Raw genomic sequence first — 16206 nt, forward strand, 5'->3', positions numbered from 1 at the left:
AAAATTAGGACAATTGAAAGTGCTATCCACCATAATAAAGAAAAAAAAAATTATAAAAATAAAATCAGCATTGACAAGTAAAAAATAAATAAAATACCATAATCAGTTGGCACCAAGTGCAGAACTTGGATGCCACTGGCAATGATTCTCATCAAGATGGAAAGGCAGAGAGTGTCAAGAAAATGACAGAGCAACAGTCACAGTCAGCAAATCTTGAATTTTAGTTGGGTGGGGAGGCTCCTCCTAAGTACAGCTTTGCAAATTACAGTCTGATTGCACAGTCATCTTTAATTTGGTAATCTTCATGCAAATACTGATTTGAAGCTGCTGCATCTGATTTTATGAGCAAGTTCTCATAATCAGGACCTTGCTAAAATTATTAAGTCTGCACTAATTCTACGAAAAGCAAGATACATTCTGGAAAAATTATGACTTGAAAAAGGATTAAGGGTGAAAAAGCCAGTAGAAGGAATTTTCCACTACATCCCATTGAGAAACAAACCTGCCTATCGTAAAAATTCCATCTGAGTTTGTTTTGAGTCAGAGCTAAAAACTTTAAGGTGCACAAATGTTTCACTAAAAATCCACCTTGTTTAGGCTGAAAATATATGAAAAACTTCCTTCCCTGCTTCTTTTGTCTTTTGGAATTAGGATACAATAAACTGATTCGATTTCGCTTACAGGATGTCTTAGCATCATCATCAACTGGCTTCTCGGCTTGCTTCTTCTTCAGATAAGTAACTTTTTCCATAAGGTATAGGAGACGACCCCTAATGGTTAAATCACTGTTTCCATCCAAGGTTCCATCTTCATCTAGTTCAATTCCTGAAATAAAAAATGTACACTAAATAGTAAAAGAATAAAATTAAACAAGTTACAGACATGTTTTGTATCTTGTATGTACAAACATAATCAAACTGAACTAGGTTGTTCTGCTCTGTTAGAACTACAAAAGAGTTTGATATGGGATATGCTTAACCAGCAGTTTGGAACAAGTATAGATCAGGTATATGTGCAAGGCAGGAAACTGCAGATAACGTCATGTAATCTTATTAATTTACTGTAGAAATTGTGTGTTATTATACATAAAATATACATATTTCTGTGGTCAACTCCCCCAGTATGTGAAAGGCTTGCGTTTCCGTGCTAATGCTGATGCCTGTGTTTTTGGACATACATAGCTCAGAAGTATGGTTCAACTGATACTAGTAAAGACTAGGAGATTTTTAGGTAAAACATATCATAGAAGTGAAAGAACTAAAGTTACAATAAATATACCTTCTAGTGACCAGTCAGAAGAAAGTAGCCACCTTCACAATACAGTGACTTTTTCATGATATTCCTATAACAAGCTATAAAAATGTAAAAAAAAAAAAAAAAAAATAAAAAAAAATGCATGTGAGGCTTTTTGGAATCACAGAACAGCTGAGGTTGGAATGAGCATTTAGAGATTGTCTGGTCCAGCCTCCCTGCTCAAAGCAAGTTCAACTAGACGAGGTTGCTCAGGACCACGTCCAGTCAGGTTTTGTCCATCTCCTAAGGTGGAGTCTCCACAACCTCTCTGGGCAACCTGTTCTTGAGTTCCATCACTCCTACAGCAAAAAAAAAAATATGTAGAATTTCCTGTATTTCAATTTGTGCCCGTTGTCTCTTACGCTGTCACTAGGCACCACTGAGGCAAGTCTGGCTCAGCCTTCTTTACTTCCCCTGAGTAAAGAGCTTTCTCTTCAAGTTAAACAACCCCAGCCTTCTCAGTCTCTCCTCTTACAAAAGATGCGCCAATAATTAAATCATCTTTGACTCCCTGGACTCACTCCAGTGTGTCCATGTCTCTCTGGTACTGGGGAGCTCAACTGTTGGCTTTCTTTGCCACAAGGGCCCATTGCTGCTCATGCTCACCTTGTTGTCCACCAGGATCCCCAGGTCCTTTTCTGCAAAGTTACTTTCCAGTTTGGTCCCTAGCCTGTCCTTGCTGCATGGGGTTATTCCTCCCCAGGTGCAGGACTTTGCACTTCCAATTACTGAACTTCATAGGATTCCTGTCAGCTCATTTCTCTCATGTTTTTAACTTTATTCATTCATGCATACATTGTAAAGGAATTCAAAATCTTGACCTATACCTATTACTCACACTAAAATATGCTCAAAGGAAAAAGGTCATTCAACTATTTTTTCTGGGTTTTTTAGTTTCCACTATAAGTTCTAAAGTTAAGGGTTTTGTGCGGAGTTCTTTAGCAGTCTTGAATTTTATAGGATGTTTCTTCATGACGCTACATCATTCTTCTCAATTTATTGCATCTGGTTTTAATTGATTTTTTGCATTAAGTACAGTTCCATTTCCATTAAAAGTTTTTTTGTTAGATTTTGTCCTGAGAGTAATTGACACTAAACTAAACAAGGATCATTAGTAACTTCATATTTTACACTAAATCATACTACAAAATGGTTTGGACAGCCATCTGTTCAACCAAACTAATTAACAGTAAAGGCATTGAAATGTCTTATCAGTTAGAAGGCAGAGATGCCCTGAAGTTACTCAAATGAAATGTCTGTTTTCCCACAGTTATGCTGTTCCCTGAGCTCTAGCTGTACTCTTCTGATTTGCAAACTGTCAATATAATTGTCTCTCAACCATTTCACAAGATGTGAATCCCCAAATAGTGGCTGGCTAATCAACTAAACACAGAACTCAGGATGTATAATTGTTTTACCTATTTTGCAATAGTCATATTTTGAATACACAGAGTAATTAATTCTGCTCTACTGTAATACATCCTCTGACCCACAAAATTAATTTTCTACTTACAGATTATGCAAATGACTATTTCCCCATAAAGAAAAGAAAAATAATGACAAAACTAGACCAAGTAATTTAAACAGAGGAGAATGATGGTAAAAGACTAAAAAAATGGAAAATCAAAGAGAAAGATAAAGCCTCTTTTCCTTTCAAACGTTATTTCTAAATTCTTTATTTCATCTTCTTTGCTGTCAACTGACAGTTTACTTTGAATTTTCCTTTTTTTTTTCTTTTTTCATTTTTCATTTAAAATAAAAATATTTCATTTGAAGTGTCATAATGCACCTTCATCAAGTTTGTGGATGATACAAATTGGGGGGAGCAGAAAACACACTCAAGGGCGGGAAGCTCAACAGGGTAGAGGAATGGGCTGGCAGGATTCTCGAAGTCCAGCAAGGATGAATGCAAAGAAGTTTTGCAACTTGGACAGACCAACCCCATGTGACCATACAGGCAGGGCATGAACTGGTTAAAAAAACATCTTTGCAAAAAGAACTTTGGGGGTCCTGTTGAACAGCAAGATAGACACCAGTCAGCAGCACACTCTAACAGCAAGGAGAGCTAAAAATATCCTATATTAGCAGAAACATCATCACTAGCTCAAGGCAAGTGATTATTCCCCAGTACTCGGCACTCATGAGATGACATCTGGAATAGCACATCCAGTTTTGGGTAACCCAATATAAGAAAAACATTGAAAAGCTGGAAAGCATCCAACAATGGCCCATCAAGATGATTGGTGGCTGGAACACTTCTCCTATGAGGAATGGATGAAGGAACCACATTTGTCAACCTGCAGAATAGAAGCTTTATGGACCTAATAGCATTCCACCAAAACCTACAAGGAAGTTAGCAAGAAAATGCAGCCATGCTCTTTTTTGAGGGAACAAGATACAATTGTCAAACTAAAACAGGCAGGATTCCATACTGACATAAGGAAAAAAGAAAAAAAAAAAATCACCATTAGGACACTCAAAACCTGCAACACATTGCCCAAAGACATTGTGGAATCTGTGTGCTTAGAAACTCTCAAGACCTAAGTGCAAAAATCGATGAGCAACCAAGTCTGAGTTCAGCGTTGACTCTGCTTTGAGTAGGGGGCTGCATTAAAGACCTTCCGTGATATTTGACACCTTAATAAATCTGTGATTATTTTCGTAACAAATATCTTTGAGATGGACCAGTCTAACCAAATTATCTTGTGATACACAAGGATATCAACAGCGTTTGCTCTACCAAGAAAGAAAATTCATGTATTATGAAGTCAGATATTGATGGCATGTTTTTATTTATTTGACTATTTTAAAGTAGTTATTTCCAGTGAAACCAGGATCAGTAAGGAATGCAATTCAGGAGGAGAAGTGCAGAGATCCTCCTGTCCAAAGCTGTTTCCTTGACCAGAGTATTAGTTTAAAAAATATTATCACACATCCCTGCATTAGCTTCTTCTAGCTACATGATGTGAAAGTTCAGCTGCTTGTCTGCTCATGCTGTCTGCTAAGTGTCTCTTTTACTTACTTTTTTAAAAATAGTGTACGGAAGTAAAATGAAGGGATCAGTATCCTCCAAACAGGAAAACAACAAAGTCCTCAATGCAAAATGTAAGTAAGCAAGCATGCATTCCTAACAAAACTACTCTATAACCGAATTTGCAGTATTCATGGATATGATCCTGACATTTAAAATACAGATTTTGGAGCTCCATTTTTATATTGGTATTTTTGTATTTGAATGTAATCGTTTTTTATTAATTAAAGTGAAGAAATCAAACCCACAGAAATTTAACTGCTCCTTTTGTTTATTAGTCTATTTCTATAAACTTCCATAATTTTATTCATGTCTGAAAAGAATCAGTCATTAATATTATGTTATACTGCAGTTAACATGGCCATAGTCAACTCGATACAGCAAAGATGACCTATACCAACGTATGCAAGGGAGGGAAAGGAAGAGGGAATAGGACAGAGGAAGCCCTTGAATAACAAGTGAGCTACAGCGTTATCCAATACATTAAGCCCAAAGAAATTCCCACAGAGTTGTATGGGTGAAAAAAACCCCTTTTCCCTCATGAAGCAAAACATACTGCATTCCATTCTAGTTTCACCAGATAGGAGGATAACAACATTTCCTTGGTTTTGACTACAAGCTGAGTATCTTTATTTTTTTAGTATTTATAACTGATACAATGTAATCTATAGACTAATTAGTTGGTCTTTCTTATGTAAAATTATTTAGAAAAATTGCTTCTAAAGCTAATATAATTAAAAATGCAAAAATATTTAGTAACAAGATTTACCACAGTGTGTCATTAGATCTTCATGGAAATCCAAGAGTTGATCCCGAATTTCTTCAGGGCAAGGACAATCATTTTTATCATCTTTAAAGTTCAGCAGCATGTTAATCTTAAAGAATACAAAGGAAAGGCAAATGACACTGATCTCCAAAAGGAAAAACTTTGAAATCAAACAGAACTCTGCCACACATAGAGCACAACAAAAAATAAATTGTCCATTATAAGCTGTACCTGCTCCTGAGGTGGGGATCGAAATTCTTTTGTTTTCCTAGCTGTCAGGGCAGCAGACATGTTTAAGGCCTGCATCACTTCATTGTACCGGAAGCGCTGATTCTCTTGAAGCTTGGCCACAAAATCATCCGAAAATGCTACAATGGCTTCTATTCGGTGTCGTACTTGGCAGTCACACAGGTACTGGAGAAGATGACACATCTGAGAAAACAGTATCGTAAGAGAAAGAAGAGTCGGCAAGCTAAGAAATATCTCATATTATGCAAATAAGCACAGATTCCTTACAGCAGCAGTTACTATCAAATAAAGTGACTGAAATCTTTAATGCTGTCATTTACTACACATGAAGTAGTCTTGCACCAGGAATATCTGGCATCTGCAAGTGATTTATGTGCCTCAGATATATAAAGTGTAAGACTTTAATAAAATTCATAAGAGAATGGATTTACTCCTTGCTTCTAGGGAATCTCTTTTCTGTTTGGATCCATAAAAATGAAGAATTCCCTGCTAATGTCATTGGGAAAGAAATTCTATTTAATGAAACAACAGTATGAACAAGTTCATATCATCAGGAAGATATTAAATCTTGTTGTTTACTGTAAGGAAATTCCTTCTCTATTTAACTGAAATCAAAATGCTGTATTCCTTGAAAGAGAAATTACCAAGTGAAGAAAAAAGGATCTGTGAAGAAATGGGAACAACCACTATCGCAGCAGCATTGTTACCTGTAATTTAACAGGTTCTGGAAGTTTCATCTGAAGGAGTCCTTCCTTTGGCACTTGCTCCCCTCTGGTTTCTTCCTCTCCTTCTTCTGACTTGAGCTCATCTGCACTCAGCTCCTTCTCCGAGAAATCGATTTCATCCTCCTGGCTCATTGCTTCTTTGAAAACCCGGGGCTCAATCAACTGCAAGATGTGTTTCAGATCCCCATTGTGGAAGATTCCCATAATTAGGAGGGTATAAAAGAGCTTGATGAGAGGGACAAACAGAAATTCTGTAGAACCTCCAACTGGATCTCTGACATGGAGGCTGCCCTCCTGAACAGCTTCAGTCAGCATCTCTATGGTTTTGGCCTTTAAGATTTCCAGAGGGAATTCAGGACTGAACTGAAAGCATTCACTACTAATGCTTACAAAACTCGGAGAGGAGAACTGCATTCTTGGCCTTAATGAGGTGCTAAGTCCTATACCAGGGAGGCCATGTTTTTTGTTTTCATCAGGAAACAAAGTAATACTCTTGGTCTCATCTGTCATTGGAACTATAAATTCATTATTCATCATTAACCTGGCAGTTGCATAGGTATTGAGATGGATGTCAATGAGTAAGTCATAATATCCTGCACGTAATAATCCTGGCATATATTTATTCTCAATAGCATACAGGAGCTGAGATTCATCCACATGGCTGCACATAGCATGGGCCACTCGGTTGTTGCCTAAAGCACAAACAGCTGAATATAATCGGAGAGTATGGTAGTGAAATTTCAGCAATTCTTCTTGTTCTGTCAGCTCTAAAATATCAATTGTTCTGCAGAGAAAAAAACAATACAGTAAATTTCATATCAATGCAAAAACTCACTTAAGAGAAGGAATTCAAAATTCTCCCTAAGGATAACATTGGCACAATATCAGTTCTAGGGATGGACTTTTTCCACTTTTCAGCTTTCATGTGAGAAACACTGTCAACCTAAGAATCAAGGACTAATAACAAAGTTCAATCAGGAATTTATTCAAGTCACTCCTAAAGTACAACTTCAATTACTTTCAGTGGGGAAAGATCAAAATTATTTACTTAACACAGAATACTACAAACTACTACTTCATACTACAAACAAGAATTTCAATAACTGAAAATGAAAGTTTTAAAACTCGTATAGGTTGAGATACTTATATCATTTATTGTTTTTAGATCTGGGGTTGCAAAATGGCAACAGACTAACCAGTTCATTTGCAGAGGATTCAGGGGCAGGGTTATTTGTTTAGAATTCTTACCTAATTTTTTAGTGATTTCATTTTCAGTTTTGGCCCTGGCAAAATGCTGAGACATTCGGGTAACAAGGAAATCACAAAGTTAAATTTCTTCAATTGTTTAAACTAAATTTAGGAAAATTGAAGTAATGGAATAATTAAATTGGTCACAAATCTTAAAAAATCTCTACAAAACCAGATCTTAGCCTATCTTAAAGATTATCTTTAATAATTTATAAACAGACTTCCTTTCATTTTCATTCAAAACCTATACACACTATTAAAGAGTTTGGAGAGAAACTAGGAGAGGTTGGAAACACAACAAAAGGAGGCAGATTTTAAAACATTGAAAAATAATACTAATTTTTAATATTAGCTAAATCAAAACACACTGCCTTTATTTACATGTGTTATAAACACAGAGAAGACCTTCGGCTTTTCTGACAGAAATTTTATTATATGTCTAACTTCATAATCCCAACCTAGCTCTGATACACTTCAACACACAAACATCAACCTGTTTTCTTCAGGAATATGAAGGGCCATGAACTGCAAAGGATTCAGGCACTGTATCATCCAGCCTTGACGTTCACTGATCCGAGAGACATCAACCTTCAAGAAGTGGTTTGGCACTCTGCTCCAAAGCACATGAGTCAGAAATTGGACATGGAGACGCGGAGGACATTGAGAGACCGGGTTTTTGTGTTCACTTTTGAATAAGCCAGCAGATAGCGGCATTACATTCTGGAAAATTCCAACAGAAGAGACAATCAGTTTCATCATCTTTACCAAACAATGAATATATGATATTTTTCAATAAATATATTCAACACATAGTATGGTAAAGTACAGTGCAACAGGAAATTAACATTTTCAGTAGTTTGTAAAACCAACTGGGAACTGTTGGCAGATTAGCAGCAGAAGAGCATTGTCCATAACACATTTTTTTAAAATAGCTAAATTTGGAATAGAAACTTAAATGGAATGTGTGGTCACTTCCTTGGACCAGAGATCTGAACTCCACTCTTCTTTTATGTCTTCTGATTTCTTAAGACATCCACATATCCAAAGCAAAGAAGTAAATTTCAGCTCAGCTTTCTTGAGTGCAGTGTTTGAAGGTACTTTAAAACTATTTTAAAACCCTAACCTAATCTGCAGATACACCAGTCATCCACACTGTTTGTAGAATAAGAGATTTGACTTACTGACCCCAGTGATTTCGTTTCATTATGAAGGATGAGATTCAGAAAATTCAATGGGACTTTGAAATATCCTCTGCCAACTCTAATCAGTTACAATGCTTCTCATCCAATGTACTGTATTTTAAATACTTCATGTATTTAAAACTGAGTTAAGAATAAAAACGGCAATAGTGCAAACACTTGGCATCATAAAAATGTGCCCAAAACCAAGAACACATTGCAGGCAACAAATGGCCAAAAAAAAAAGATTATTTGATATGATATGTTAGTCCTAAACCTGCACAAAACCAAGCATTATTTACCTTTATTCTTCCCAATTCAAACTGGAAAACATTGGGGCTTGTAGCTTGAGCAAATACAGCAGGAAATAACTTTGTACTTGGTTCAACCTAAATAAAAGATGCAGAAATATATAACCACTGAAAGACAGCAAAACACTATTACATATTTAAAAACCCCCTAATATCTGTATTAACATTCAATAAGTGCAAGCCTTTAAATAAAACCCCACAAAATCCACATAGGAGGGAAAAAACACTGTCATAACAGCAACAATTATTTTTTCTTCCAATGTTGTACAAAAGTTTCTAATAAGATGCAGTCTGAGGATTCAGTTTTCCCCCTTCCCACTGGGAGACGTCATCAAAAAATACTCACCTGATAGTACGTGCCTAGTTCCTTGCCATTAGCTGTGAAGGTCAGCAGGCCACTGGCAGCATCAACCAAGCAACCAATCTCCAGACCATTATTATTACGTCCTTGTCCAGGGCTCATGCTCTCTCCTGCGCACACCATATAGCAGTTGCTGCGTTTTATACTGAATGTCAAAAGACAAATTGATTTATGAATGGTGTGTAAACTTCATGTATTGGACTAAGAACAACTTTGTATGGGTGCAACCAACAGGGCCTTGTGGCTGAAAACAGAGGATCCCACCATAATGAATGCCAAAATTCAATGAAACCTAGACTTCATAATTGAAAAAACAGAAGATGACAAAATATGAGCAAGTGAAATCTTTTGCAAAATTCCAAAAGACAACTGACTTTGCAAGTTAATGTTTTAAATCATTTGATGTTAAGCATAACACAAAGTTTGTGGCATGGATCACAAGCTGAAGTGAGGAGAGGAGCTGCTGTTGTACTAATTTTGGCCTGCTCAAAACCAAAAAGTTCCAACAATACTACAACATTTACAGGATCATGGTCTGAAACTACATGGAAAAGCTGTGCAATTTTACTTTTCAGTGCCTGTTGATTTGATTAGATCATTACTCCACTGTTTCTTCACAACCAAGAGGAGAGAACAAGTAAAGTTACACTTTTTCCTATTACTTTTTTTTTTAACGCATCAACACAATTACATTAAATGGGGTGGATTTACAGTTTATAAATTGTTAGTTGCTTTTATGGGTATAAAATATGTAACTTTTTAAGAAAATTGTAACCAACCTCTCATGAACCTTCCCTTTTTCATCTCCCAGTGTAACTGTGACAGTACGCACTCTGTCCAAGTCAAAGCTTGTGTCATATTGGTGAAAGTCAGATGTAATCCAGCCCACCCAGACATTAGCAGGTTCTTGACCAGGAAATATTCTCACTGAATAATAGTACTGTCAATAAAAAAATAATGTCAGTAAATGTTAGTATTTGGTTTCCAGTGTATCAGTTTGATTCAGAATTAATTTGATGCTCTAAAATTTGAAAATATGTCATCTCTTCAAAAGTAGCATAGACTTGTTCAAGTGCAATTCATAAGCAAAGCAACAAAAGAATATAAACACAAAGCAACAAAAGAATATAAATGCAAATCAAAATACAGCCAACAAAATATGAATGTTAAAATAAAAAATGGACAAGATTAAAGATGTGGTTTATATGCTTGTATCGTAGGCTTCTGCATCACAGCATTGTAGGCTATTTTTGTACTGCAGCTACAATTTTTATACTGTAGGTGACTCAGTTTCTAGTATCTAGTATCTTTTAGAAAGAGGAGAATACATCCAAAAGAGAAGTATTTTTTCCTTTAAACATTGAAGAGTGAGTGCTTATGGAGCTGATCTTGTCAGAGAGAGATGCACAAAACCTGCACAAAACTTTCACTGGGAATTCCATGAAATAAATGCTGAGTTACATTAGTATAGATGTTTTCAAATGGTCCTAAACATTGACCTATTAGTTTAATGCACTTTTTCCTATTTATTCCATTATTTTAAAACTATTTATTTTTCCTCTTTTTTGTTTGGTGTTATGAATAGTACTTTCAAAAATGAATTAAATTAATTTATGGCTTTCCATGTGGAAATTGTTTTAGACTGACAGTCAAGTCAAAACAAAAGGAACATAGCAGTCTCCACTTCAGTAGTACAGCACTACCACAGACATTTAAATTAAAAATTTTGGCTGAAAATTACACTGTTTCTGAAACTTTTACAAAAAAACCCCCATGCAGTTACTAAAAAAAAAAAAAGCAAACAGCTAAAATACCAATCCTATGTTACGATACCGTGGAAGTTTGCATCAAATAATCATAGTCATCCCTATCATCTGCTAGCACATCCTCAGTAAGCCGTGCAGAGTGACTCATGCTATAATCTGGCTTTGTCCTCCTGAGCATAAATCTGTAATAAAAGACGTAAAATCAAAATCTATATGAAAAGCTCAATATATCAATATGTATACACAAAGGAATTTTACATTGATGCATTATCCCTAAATATATGATATTTATTATGCTAGCCCTAAATACATAGTATTTATTACATTATTAATACATAACACTAGTTAGTTTATTACTTCCATGTAGATTAAAACAAAATAAATTCTTCAGAAAAGAGAAAGAGACAAATTCATTTTTAAAAGCACTTAAATGAATTTTGAGCTTAAACTATATATTCAAAAGTTCCTTGGAAACTAAACTCACGTAACTTAAAAAATTATTAGGCTGTTAAACACCTATGTCACTTTGGAAGAACGTGGAACCTTAAATGACCTTCAATGCATTTAAGAATACCATCCATAGGCCCTGATTTATTTTGCAATTGAAATATTTAACAAACCAAGTTTGGTAAAGAAGAGCAGAAAAGGAATGGAAAGCTGTAGTGATATTGTCTGGGTAATGGCCCAGTGTTTGCACCTCCACAGCATCATCAAGTTAGGTGTTCTGCTCCTAAGAAAAATTAGGGAGCATGAACATGCCAACTAGAGAATATTCTTATGATTATTTGTTCATTGAGTGAGATAAGAAGCTCATATACATTTCCAGATAAAGATTATCTAACACCTTCAGCTTTTGTTCCATGTCACTTTGAAGACTCCTAGTTCTGTCGGAATGGATCTCCGTGTTTTTAGACTGCACTTCACGTGATGATCACAAAAGTCTTCACAATAAACCGAATGATAGGTTTCTATCTTGAAAAAGGTTTTCAGTTTTCTGCTTGATTTTAATCTATATATTGCATATGATGTAATTTAATCACATGAAGGTTAACTGTCCCACCTACAGTGTTATATCTAAATTTAGTGCAGAATTAGGGAAAAATCTCTGCAGACCTGACTGGCATTTTCTTCTACTATTCAAGAAACAGAAAAACAAAAGAAAAAAAAAAAAAAAGGCAAAAAAAAGGCAAGCCAAATGTGATACTAACCTTTGTTTAAGACGTGAAGGCTTTTCTTGAACATAATCTTTATGGTTGTTTAACTCTGGTTTTGTGACATCTTTTTCTCTTTCTGTCCGGTCGGGAACTAGATGACCATGAGCAGTTTTCATTAGAACCTCAAAATCAGAATCAGCATCATAATCCTCCAAGTCATTCTTTGGGCCAAAAAGACCAGATCCTGGTAACCCTCCTGCAGCTGATCTGGAGAACACCTCAGCACATTCAATGGGCATGCTTAATCGAAAAAACATGACGTCTGTTTTACTGTTCTGTGAACCAAAGGACTTCTGTGTGACCTTCAGGCAGGGGCAGCTGTCTATGGTGCCATCAATTCTCATCACCTATCAAATGTAAAGATGTAGTTGTTTTGAAGCTGATACTTTTTCCTCCTTGTCAATATTCAACTTATATTTTTAGAGTAAGTATCCATGACTTGCAAAACTTGCAACAGTATGCTGTCAACGGTCAAATATATTGTAATCATGTGCTGCCATTTTAAGGGGAAATAAATACTAGAAGGAATGGAGGTGGTTGTTGTTCCATTGTTTTTTTTAAAAAAAAACAAACTCACAAAGGAATGACATTTCTCATCATAAATTTTTGCAACATAAAATCCAACCCTGCCCAGAACAACAGAAAACAACTAACATAAATCATACATGTACATCCGCAAGAACACAAATTATTTCTTAAATACTACAGTGTGCTACACATCAGCTGAAAAAGGGTTCTTATTTCACCAATTTCAGAAGGATTTCATAGTAGAATTACAAGGCATGAATTCAGTTCCATCAAGATGCACAACTGATTGGGACGTAAGTGTTGACACAATTGGCTAATAAATATTTATTAAAATTAAAACCCATTAGTTATGGAAAAATCACTTCACAAAGTCTGTGCACCAGTACACATGGTATGTTATGTAGAAATGCCCAATTTCCTGGAATTTGTTTACAAACATAGCTCTCTCTGCACAAGGAGCTCTTAATGAGGACATCTTGTAGAATTGGTCTCCGAGAATCTCCTGTTTACACACGACAGATGTATTGGGTTTGCATGGCAGCATTTTGGTAGCGGGGGGGCTACAGGGGTGGCTTCTGTGAGAAGCTGCTAGAAACTTCCCCTGTGTCTGATAAGAGCCAATGCCAGCTGGCTCCACGACGGACCTGCCACTGGCTAAGGCTGAGCTAATCGGCAACAGTGGTAGCGCCTCTGGGATAACATATTTAAGAAGGGGGGGAAAAACTGGGAAACGGCAGCCGGAGAAGAGAGGAGTGAGAATATGTGAGAGAAACAACTCTGCAGACACCAAGGTCAGTGAAGAAGGAGGGGGAGGAGAGGCTCCAGGTGCCGGAGCAGAGATTCCCTGGCAGCCCATGGCGAAGACCATGGTGAGGCAGGCTGTCCCACTGCAGCCCATGGAGGTCCACGGTGGAGCAGATATCCACCTGCAGCCTGTGGAGGACCCCATGCTGGAGCAGGTGGATGCCTGAAGGAGGCTGTGATCCTGTGGGAAGCCCATGCTGGAGCAGGCTCCTGGCAGGACCTGTAGACCCGTGGAGAGAGGAGCCCATGCTGGAGCAGGTTTGCTGGCAGGACTTGCAATCCCACGGGGGACCCATGCTGGAGCAGTCTGTTCCTGAAGGACTGCACCCCGTGGAAAGGACCCATGCTGGAGCAGTTCGTGAAGAACTGCAGCCCGTGGGAAGGACCCACGTTGGAGAAGTTCGTGGAGAACTGTCTCCCATGGGAGGGACGCCACGCTGGAGCAGGGGAAGAGTGTGAGAAGGAAGGAGCGGCAGAAACAACGTGTGATGAACTGACCTGAACCCCTATTCCCTGTCCCCCTGTGCCGCTCGGGGGGAAGAGGTAGAATATCGGGAGTGAAGTTGAGCCCGGGAAGAAGGGAGGGGTGGGGGGAAGGTGTTGCTTTTTAAGATTTGGTTTTACTTCTCATTATCCTACTCTGATTTTGATTGGTAATAAATTAAACTAATTTCCCCAAGTCAAGTCTATTTTGCCCATGATGGTAATTGGTGAGTGATCTCCCTATGTCCTTATCTCGACCTACAAGCCTTTCCTCATATTTTCTCTCTCCTGTCCAGCTGAGGAAGGGGAGTGAATGAGCGGCTGTGTGGTGATTAGTCCGGCTGAGACTAAACCACGACAACAGATTTCACAGATAAAGAAATACTATCAACCAAATAATTACATTATTTGCAACTCCACTGAAGAAAGAAATTTGTAACAGGTGCAAGGTTCATCCAGAACTGGGTCAACATAGCACATTAAAAATCTTGTCTAAAAATCCAAAAGTAGAAACATAATTCACACATATTCATGGAAGCTTTGTCTAGAAACATTTTAATAGGATGACAAACCTCAATATGTTCATGATTTTGTGGCACTGGTAGAAACTGCGGGAGCCTTTTACTCAGCCAAATGGTGATGTCTCTGTTTGTATTAACAGCAAAGGGTTCATACCCTTCCTGTAAGCCACAGATAGTGAAATATTTTAGAGTGCTGACATCTTTTCCAAAGTTCATTCTTCCCACTTGAGATGGGCCCAGGCTGCACACAGGTAGAAATCCTTTAAACAAGATGAAAGAACACATGGATTGTACATCATGAACATCAGAGAACTGCTCTCTTCCATAACCCAATTAAAAATCATTCAGGAAAAAAAATACAAAATCCAAAAAACAAACAGTAAAAATGCAAGCAGTCATCGATAGCACATCACCTCTTGCATGTCACCAAGCCATGGATCTCTTAGAATCATTTAGGTTGGAAAAGACCCTTAAGATCAAGTCCAATGGTTAACCTAACACTACTAAGTCCACCAAAACTCTTCATGCAACACAGAAGAGTTTACACAGAATTTACTTCACAGAAATATAAGAGTACTTCAAGGAGTCTGAAAACCAGCTCTTGCTTAATCTCTCTGCTAAGCTGTTAGAGTGTTGCCAATTTTACTCCAGGTCTTACTATTTTTTATATTCCTCCTACAATTCCATTAGTCATTGTAATTTTAGACAACCTCAAAAATTACTTTAAAAGTAATATAGTGCTTGTCCATACAGCTATAGTAGTGAAAAAAGTTACAAATATGCACCAAGTGCATGCTGTAGATTAAAAAAATTTTAAAATTAATTAATTAAAAGTTTCATAATACTTTGTGACTCTGGATAATGAGAACTGACAATTTGATACTGTAGCTTCATGAAACTTACGGTAGTTTGTGTTCTGTTTTGGGCTTGGGTATTTGTTTTTACTTCTGAATTGGCTTCACATCTGTATGCATCTGCTCTCTTACTGTTTCACTAGCACAGGGAACTCACTTGTGACTCCTTTGCACTTTTAAAAAAAACATTTTGTTTTTTTTCCCTAGGTTCAGCATCACAGTCTAAAAACCTGAGAAAATCTCTTATTTCTTCTGTTCCTTTTCACAGAATCTTTTCATCCTGATTTTGGATTTCCGCAGCTACAAACCACTTTGTAGATTCATTTGATCTAGCTATTAACAAAATGTTTTCTTTTAATATCAACAAGAAACATAAAGCTGTGTTCAATGATTCTGATTCAAGTGAATGTACCAGGTATTGAAGGGTATAAGGACAAAATACAACTAGTTCCTCACTTTTCTTTAGGCTGCCCAGACAAAAAAAGGGCAGAATATCTGTTCATATGTTCTTCAGAGACAAAAGCAAACTCTAGAGCACCATCTACAGGAATAACTGCTCACCAGATAAAAGATCAGCCTTCAGTACCACCTTTTGAAGATTTTATTACAGATATACAAGATTGGTTATCATCATGTGTATGTGTATTAGGCATGATAAATTTAAGGACATCACTATTAGTCATAAGTTCAAGTCCAGATTTTCATCTTCACAGCAAGGCTCTTAAATCACAAGGCATCAACTTCTCAGATAACACAGATGATTTAGACAACATGGTTTATGTCTATTCTGCTAGTGCAAATCCAATGACAGACAATAATAAAGAGTATTTTCCAGGGCTAAATGAAATAAAATCATATTATACCACACATAACT

At 36.9% G+C, this 16206-nt stretch overlaps 1 protein-coding gene across 1 annotated transcript in view; it reads right to left on the reverse strand.

The window, feature by feature from the left end:
- The window catches only part of RYR2 (ryanodine receptor 2), a 443307-nt gene that overhangs the window by 148626 nt on the left and 278475 nt on the right, over positions 1–16206 (reverse strand). Inside the window, exons 31-40 of the mRNA XM_059830672.1 lie at positions 14530–14738; positions 12265–12489; positions 9942–10102; positions 9148–9307; positions 8793–8879; positions 7806–8032; positions 6047–6848; positions 5322–5522; positions 5094–5199; positions 682–825 (exon numbers count right to left, since the gene is read on the reverse strand). Coding sequence (XP_059686655.1) covers positions 682–825; positions 5094–5199; positions 5322–5522; positions 6047–6848; positions 7806–8032; positions 8793–8879; positions 9148–9307; positions 9942–10102; positions 12265–12489; positions 14530–14738 — 2322 coding nt within the window. The remainder of the gene's footprint in view (positions 1–681; positions 826–5093; positions 5200–5321; positions 5523–6046; positions 6849–7805; positions 8033–8792; positions 8880–9147; positions 9308–9941; positions 10103–12264; positions 12490–14529; positions 14739–16206) is intronic.

The sequence above is a fragment of the Gavia stellata genome, chromosome 2 (genome assembly GCF_030936135.1).
Source record: "Gavia stellata isolate bGavSte3 chromosome 2, bGavSte3.hap2, whole genome shotgun sequence".
Classification (NCBI taxonomy): domain Eukaryota; kingdom Metazoa; phylum Chordata; class Aves; order Gaviiformes; family Gaviidae; genus Gavia; species Gavia stellata.